Source organism: Solanum stenotomum, chromosome 3 (genome assembly GCF_019186545.1).
Source record: "Solanum stenotomum isolate F172 chromosome 3, ASM1918654v1, whole genome shotgun sequence".
Lineage (NCBI taxonomy): Eukaryota > Viridiplantae > Streptophyta > Magnoliopsida > Solanales > Solanaceae > Solanum > Solanum stenotomum.
The window spans coordinates 5389912-5398259 of record NC_064284.1 but is presented as its reverse complement, the minus strand read 5'-3'; the positions used below and the strand labels follow the sequence as shown (position 1 = coordinate 5398259).

At 35.3% G+C, this 8348-nt stretch overlaps 1 protein-coding gene across 1 annotated transcript; it reads left to right on the top strand.

The window, feature by feature from the left end:
- The first annotated feature begins 2965 nt into the window (after positions 1-2965).
- Positions 2966-8042, top strand: LOC125859833 (protein NUCLEAR FUSION DEFECTIVE 4). Its single transcript, XM_049539666.1, has 3 exons — positions 2966-3452; positions 6012-6913; positions 7261-8042. Exons 1-3 carry the CDS (start codon positions 3129-3131, stop codon positions 7724-7726), a joined length of 1692 nt encoding a protein of 563 aa, XP_049395623.1. The 5' UTR covers positions 2966-3128; the 3' UTR covers positions 7727-8042.
- The last annotated feature ends 306 nt before the right edge of the window (positions 8043-8348 follow it).

Here is an 8348-nt window from a genome sequence, read left to right as displayed (position 1 = left end):
TTCCTTGTTTGTGCAAATTGTGATTTATTTTTTTGCATACTCAGCTAGAACTTAATAATCGGTACATCTGCGTAGATTTGGTGCCAATAATCTACTTATTTGTAGGTTCATTTTTGGGTAGTTGATTGTTAGTTCATTATTTGGTGTCTGTTTAATATGCGAAGCCCAACAACTATTGATACTAACATGTTGTACTTGATGGCGTTCTTTTACAGGTTTGATTTTTTCTTGTGGAATGTGGCCTGCGGATCATGGCGGTGACTTCTTGGCGAATTCATCTATGACTCAAAGCAAAATACAAATGGACCAAGAAAAAAAATTGAAGTATTTTAAACTTTCAAACAGTAAATATTGCAATTTATAATAACCCACAAAATGGAGACCCTACGAAGATAATGAAAAAGTGTAGATGACTTGCCAGAATGGAAAGAGAAAAGTGACCCTTGGCCAAAAATTTCTAAGTAGTGTATTCAAGACTTCTTTTGGCAAAATGATGTCCAAAAACACGATGTGTGGGGTGAGTGGGCTCCTTTGTTTAATTTCTATTGAACAAATTACACTAAAGGCAGCGTTGGCAAGTCTAAAATGAAAGAGACTAAAAATTGATTATTTCAACTGCCATTCTAAATAGTAGTTGATTTTTTGGCATTGAAATGAATAAAATTTGGGGTATTGAAGAAAGCACGTGGATGGTTATGCGTGTTTGATGGGAGGTGATACAAGAAATGCTAGGCTCCTCAAATACTATATGCCTTAACTGACAGCTTCATACATTACTTAAATATTCACGAGACTATTTAAAAATACAACTCAGACGCACCATCTTTTGCCCCGGTTGGACCTACTTAAATTTTTTATTACAAATAATTAGAATATCAACAGTAAATACACAAACGTTAGAGTACTGTATATACAATAACATATCCATTGTACGTTGAGATAGATAGAGAGATTATTTTCAATAGATTCGCTCAAAAAAGAGCGAGAGATTGGATACATTAATGTGTGGAAAATTGGACCCAGGAACAGCCCATATTATCCATTTGAATATGTATGTATAATTTGGGCCGGCCCAAGTCCATCTATGAGTCAGATCCTTGTAATAACATGTTTTGCAACTATGATTCCTATATTTTGCTCTCTTTGGATGCTAATGGTGATAGCTTCCTTACATCGACTGTTTTTTCTAGTGAAAGATTAAAAATAATCTAGAGATTTGCCAAGATAATAATTATAGAAAGGAAATTTTACTTTTTACTGCTCAAATTGGATACATTAATGTTGTTAGGTAATATTAGTTAAGTGATTCCTGACCCTAAGCAATCAACCATTAATGGAAATAATTTTTTAAATGATCACGTGTATAGGTAAGTTCCTTTCGGTTGGAAAAGGACATACTGTTCGATCACTATAATTATTGATAGAATTAGTTGTAATTATTCAACAAAAGCTGATTTTTCTTATTGTCCTTACGCATGTAATGGAATAGAGTAGTATATAGACCTTAAAGGGAATTTCGTTCCAATAAAAATGATGGGATAATATAAAAATTATTTATACAAACTAACACTAGAAATGTGTGTGAAGAAGGTTTTTTCCATTCAAATCTTTATATACGTGGTATTCTTCTGAATTTGAAGTCTAAAGAACACTTTTCTTAGCTAAAAAAATATCCAAAAAATTATATGGTAAAAAGCTGTGCATTTATTTCCTCGATAAGAAATTGAAAAAGTGTCCTTTAGACTCCGGACTAGTATTGTTCACAACTTAAGCGGAACAAAGGTGAAGGAGAATTTGAAGTCATTTGTCCCATCACACTTTAATAAAAGGCTTAAATCATTTGCAGTTCCTTAAAGTTGTCCACATATTTCACTTAAACACCTCAACTATAACTATTATCTATTAAATATCTGAATTGTTCAAAAAATACCTATTTAACACAAAATGTTGATGTGGCAAAAGAAGTGTTTTACACTTCCGCTAAGCGCGTGAAAAAACTTAAATAATGTTTTAGTTTTATTTTTTCCAAAAAAACTTAATACTTTTTCTCCTTTGAGTGTCACTTGGCATTTAAATAATTTAACTTTAACAAATATATATTTAAAAGTAATACTAATTCTTAAAAAAAAAAAAAAGGAGAACCCCCACCCCACCCCACCCCTGTAAGTCGTCTTTTCCATGAAGACCACTACACTCCATTTTTTTTCCTTTTCTATTCTATTTCTTTTCAACATTTATTAAAAAATAAAAATTGAATCAACTAATTAAATTTGGAGGAAAAAAAAAGAAAGAACATCGGACTAAAAAAAGTTAGCCGATCAACGTCCATCTCGGTCACCTTCGAACAAATATTACCATTCAAATTAAAATGTAAACCCACTAAAATTATCAAACATAATATCAGATTGATTCAATAAAATTAATTTAGGTCCTCTCGATTTCTCTTTGTTATCGATCTAAAGACGATTGATAGTGTATTTCTTCATCATTCTTGTATCAGTCTCTTTGAATATATTGATCTCACGTGTTAGGAATAAAAAATAATTATGTAAGCAATTAACAAAGAATTGAATTTTGTCCTTTGAGAAATAAAATCTAGCTAAGAAGAAGATGAAGAAGAAAGGGGGTGGGGTAGGGTTGGGCTACTCATTTTTATTTTTTTTATTAAAGAAATAGATGAAAAAATTATTTGAAATGATTTTGGAAAATTGTTGGGCCCAACGCCACATGTTATCTTTTAATTAGTCGTTTTGCCACATCATAACAAGTGTATTACACACACTTTATTTTTTTTTACTTATTGTCGAAAAATATATAATAAGAACAAATTTTAAATAAATAAAAATGTTCAATAGGCACTAGCCTTGATTGAAATGTCTAAGTGAATTATGCGGATAACTTTAAAGGACGCACGTGACTTAAGCCTTAATAAAATGTACAACTTATGGACCATCTGGAGAATTTTGTCCACGTTACACTTTGTCGTTCTCTACCACAGTCCCTTCTGCTGTTGGTCTATTTCAAGTTGTTCTTACATTAAAGACCATCGTCTCTACCAAGTTGGTGAGTCAAAATTTTTTGATCTTTATAAATTTTGGGTGCAAATTTTGTAGTTTCAACTTTCAAGAATGGCTGTCCTAAAAGAAGGAAGTAGACCACCATGGGTAGGTCTTGCAGCTGCTGTTTGGGTACAGATAGCAGCTGGCTCAGCTTATACTTTCCCCCTTTATTCCCCTGCTTTGAAATCAGTTTTGGGTTTTAGTCAGCAGCAGCTGACTATTATTGGAGTAGCAAATGATATTGGGGAGAATGTTGGGATTCTTCCAGGCATAGCTTGCAACAAGTTCCCACCTTGGGTTATTTTGCTTGTTGGTCTCTGCCTTTCTTTTTTTGGCTATGGTGTTCTTTGGCTTGCTGTCAGCCAGACTGTACTATCCTTGCCTTACTGGGTTGTGAGTTCTTGATTTCTTTTGCTACTCTCTTTCTTTTTACAGTTTTAAGTTCTGCCTTACCTGATCTTCCTCCTATTATAGTATCTATTTTAACTGTCGTCTCTTTTATTGCAGTGGATTTGTTGTTGTTGTTGTTGTATTTAATGATTGATTTTTAAGTTTGGGGTGGGTGGGAGAAAGGTTATGCTCTAATTGATTTCAGGTTTAGTTCCTCCTAAAGATGTAAAATTATGAACTATTTTTCTGTTATAGAAACACTGAGTTATTGTGAATGCTGATACTGAGGATAGTAGGTTCAATTTATGGTACTCTTGGGTACATCTAATTTTAAGATATGGGATTGAACCACCAGCATGTTCAGATGTGTCATTGGGTTAGGCACAAATTCATTTCTTTGTGCATTTGTATCTTATCTCAACACGTAAACAAGAAAAAAAGGTATGCTTAATTACTGGAATGTGGAATCTGTATTTGGATTTTCCTATTGTACCTTTAAATTCTAAAACCATGTGTCTTCGATTGCTAGGAGGTTTGTGACCTGAGTACATGCACGTGACATAAATTCTTCTGTTAATCCTTATTGTATGAGTTCATGTTCAGTAAACTTTAACTTTGGCATGGATTAGATCTTTTTTTTCAGTAAACTTTAACTTTGACATGGGTTAGATCTTTTTTCATTGTTTGGACCTGAATAGACAGTTGAGAAATAATTGGAGGAACTACCAACCATTTCTCATAGGCTTATTATTTTGCTATTGTTAGTACTTCTTCACTAATCTTTTGGAACTCTAGATATTCTAATGATGAAGAAGTTAACATCTGTGAATATGAGTGCAAAGTTCTGAACCTTATAGAGGATCATTTCCTGCCTGAGATTACATTCTAGAATTTAGCTGACTGTACCTTCACAGAAGGTATTGCATATATTCATCATATCTGGCCAATGTTGCATTTAGAAGTTGTTTAAAACAAAAAGTAGCACATACTAGATCTTGTTTGCAAAAATGGATGTAATAGTTCTTGGGTGAACCTTCTTGGTGAATTTTAATCCCCCTGCCTTCCTTCTGCTCTAATTGCCAAGCTAACTCTATTGTGTGAATCTTTCTACCACAAGAGTGGAACTATGAAGTGAAACATCGGATATTAGTACCTGCATTCTGCTGATCTTTCTTTGATTATTATATCTCATATTTAGTTTAGCCTTGTTTTGTGCAAGAACTCAAAGCAGCAGTGGATAGTGAATCAAAGCATAGATAGTATTATATCTGCAAAATGCAGCTAAAATTTCTGTTAACTCTACTTTGCTTTCTATTTCACTTGAAAAATTCTTGAATCCCCTTATTTTTCTTTTCTTTCCCTTAATTATCAGTATTCGTGGAGGTGTAATTATCCTTAGCTTCCTTCATAAGCAGTGGTGGATGTAGGATTCTAAGGTTGTGGGTGCTCTGAAAGTGGTGGAGTCAAAAATATAAAAAAGACATGTTAACAGTGAGATTCAAACCCGGAGCTCAACAACACTTAAACAACCTTAAGCACACACACCAAGAGCCAATGGACCAGTCAGATCATTTGTTCATTGGGTGCTCTATGTTAATATTATATAAATACCTCTTAATTTCTACCTAATATATATATATATATATATATATATATTCCAAGACGAGGTTAATGGGTACTCGAGCACCCGGTGGACTCTATGTGGGTCCGCCCCTGTTCATAAGAGTGTTAGGTCATTGCATACTAGCAAGTTCTTATAAGCAATTTAGTTTTTGACTTATTTTTATCATTTTAGCTTTAAACCAAGTGCTTATAAGTTATAAGCACTTCTTTAATTTACTCAAACACTCCAAAAGTGCTAAAAAGCTATTTTAGCTTAGAAACACTTAAAATAAGTCAATCCAAATAGGCTCTTAGGGGTTCTTTCTTTTTCTTCTGAAAGCTCTGTTATTGATGCACCTCTTCCTAGATTATGCACCCTGTCCCTTTTGTCACCTCATCTGTCTAGTGCCTCCTTCAAACTCTTATATTTCTCAAGCTATGCTTTGAAGTGTTCAAGCTCTATGTATCACCAGCATTCTATGTTATATGTGGGGAACTCCGACTTATATGTGTACTTAAGTGCGATTCTTCGTCAAGTTCTATTTTTTTTTTCTTTTAGTGTCTTGGTTCTACTTTTCATCTAGCTAGCCACAAAATGATTTAGATCATTTCAAGCTTACTCGGTTGCAAGTTTGCATATCAGGAGTTGTTGTAAGATGTATTTCTCTTTTGGTACTTCCAATTGGGAACTTGAGGAAGTATCTGATTTTGTCATCACTCTATCAATTTCAAATCCTTGTTTGACTCAATGGCTTTAACCACATGTTGAGAAGAGAGATGTTACTACATGTTCTTCATTTCAATCAAATTGCAATGCCATTGCTTTATTCTGGTGACTTCTTTGATTTGTTTTCTTTTAAATATTTGGGGTATGACTTCCATTGACATAATTTGAAGTTTTGTGTTTTACTGACAACTTGTTCTCATAGTTTTCTCTGTCGATATCTGATTGAATGACAGCTTTGGCTCGCACTGGTAGTTGCTACAAACAGCAGTGCATGGATGGGCACAGCAGTACTTGTCACCAATATGAGGAACTTCCCTCTCAGTAGAGGCACTGTTGCTGGAATACTGAAAGGCTATATTGGCCTGAGCGCTGCAGTTTTTACAGAGATCTTTGCTATGGTTCTTAATGATTCAGCTTCAGATTTGTTGCTGTTTCTAACATTGGGAATTCCGATCATCTGTTTGGCCATGATGTACTTTATCCGGGCATGCACACCAGCTTCTGGCGAGGATTCTTCTGAGCATGTCCATTTTCTTTTCACACAAGCAGCAAGTCTGTTGCTTGCAGTTTATCTTCTCACTACAACAATTTTGAAGACCATTCTATCTCTAAATAATTCCATCTCCTATATACTTGTTGGAGTAATGGTTATCTTATTGATGTCTCCTTTAGCAATTCCCTTGAAGATGACAATCTTTCCTTCTCGTCATAGGAGACCTGGAAAATTAGATGATTCCTCAAATGATTTGACTGAAGAAGAAATCAGTTCCAGCCAAACGACGTCCTTATTAACTCCAATTTCATCAGAAGCAGACCTTGGGAGCTTCCGTGAAGGTGAAGATATTTCTGAGGTGGATATGCTGTTGGCTGTGGGTGAGGGTGCAGTGAAGAAGAAAAGGAAACCTAGAAGAGGTGAAGACTTCAAATTTCGTGAAGCTATTATTAAAGCTGACTTCTGGCTTCTGTGGCTTGCATACTTCTTTGGTGTTGGCTCTGGTGTAACTGTTCTTAATAATTTAGCACAGATTGGAGTTGCACTTGGTGTCAATGACACAACGATATTACTGAGTTTGTTCAGCTTTTGCAATTTCTTGGGCCGTCTTGGGGCAGGTGTTGTTTCGGAACACTTTGTAAGGTAATAATCTGGTATATCCCCTCCTGTTATCTTTGTTTCCCAAGAAAGAAGATAATGATGTGCTGATATTCCCTCTCACTCACTTGGCTGGGGGCAAGGGACAAATGCTTTCAGTTTCAGAAGAAACTCGAAATGCTTTCCTATATTTGACATTTCTTATTGATACTATTACTAGCTATAAATCTATCCATCTTCATGGTTGCTAGCTCCTAATTCTTGTGATTGATAATGCATCACTTAAATCATTAAATGTGTAAGTTCAAGAATGATTTCAATTAGAGATTGACAGATTGCTGTGTGTTTTAGTGGTGACCGACAATTTTATGCTTCTATCATGTCTATCGCAGGTCAAAAACAATACCACGGACATTTTGGATGATGATAACACAAATCCTCATGATTGTAACATTCCTTCTTTATGCTTCAGCTCTGAGTGGTACTCTCTATGCTGCGACTGCATTACTAGGGATTTGCTTCGGTGTTCAGTTTGGTGTAATGATTCCTACTTCCTCCGAGCTTTTTGGCTTGAAACATTTTGGCATAATATTCAACTTCATGCAGCTTGGCAATCCTTTAGGAGCACTTCTGTTTTCTGGTCTACTGGCTGGTTATGTCTATGACACAGAGGCAGGAAAGCAACAAGGATCGCACTGTCTGGGCCCAAATTGCTTCAGGCTCACGTTTCTGGTTTTAGCAGGAGTCTCTGCCTTTGGTGCATTCTTGAGCATGATCTTGACTATCAGAATTAGACCAGTCTACCAGATGTTGTATGCTGCAGGTTCTTTCCGTTTGGCTCAGGCTTCTGATCACTAAGTGGTGTAGTCACCTTTTGCATCTACATATATATATTATAGAATTTTACCTGTTTTCGTGATCCATATTGCATTTCCCTACTGACAAGGGAATGCTATCTCCTACTGTGAACATAACTGGAAGTGTTCTCTTATTGAATGTGGCTTCCATCATGTTCCTCTGGGTAAAACTGAAGTTTGAAAGCAAGGTTGATGTCCCAGTAAAATGTACCACTACTGTTGATTCTGTAATGATCTTTGGGGGACAACTTGAGGCTTCTATTTCAGAAATAAATAGTGCATTAAATTGCCTGCAAAATTCTATTCTTCATGAAGTAAATTTATTGGCTGATTCCGAAAATGTAGTGAAGTAGTATTAGCTTTTTATCCTTAGTAAGAACTGCTTAGCAGTGCTAATAAGAGGTAATCAAGGTGGGAATGGATAATATCTTCGTAGGAAGCGCTTTACCCCCTTAGTGGGCCTATCCTACTCAAATCATGATTAGTCAGGTCAGTGGACTTCAGAAACTAGATGGTTAAACAAAAAAAAAGGTACTAACAATTTTAGATTCTATTTCCATCTTATAAATGAGGGGGAGAGACAGAGCCATAGATTGCACTGCAAGTCCTTAACACAGCCATTA

What these genes read in the sequence shown, in the direction of transcription:
- LOC125859833 (XM_049539666.1), top strand. Translation starts at nt 3,129, where the DNA reads ATGGCTGTCCTAAAAGAAGGAAGTAGACCACCATGGGTAGGTCTTGCA. An exon ending in TATCCTTGCCTTACTGGGTT is followed by an intron (nt 3,453 to 6,011) that starts GTGAGTTCTTGA and finishes ATTGAATGACAG; the next exon opens with CTTTGGCTCGCACTGGTAGT. An exon ending in GTTTCGGAACACTTTGTAAG is followed by an intron (nt 6,914 to 7,260) that starts GTAATAATCTGG and finishes TGTCTATCGCAG; the next exon opens with GTCAAAAACAATACCACGGA.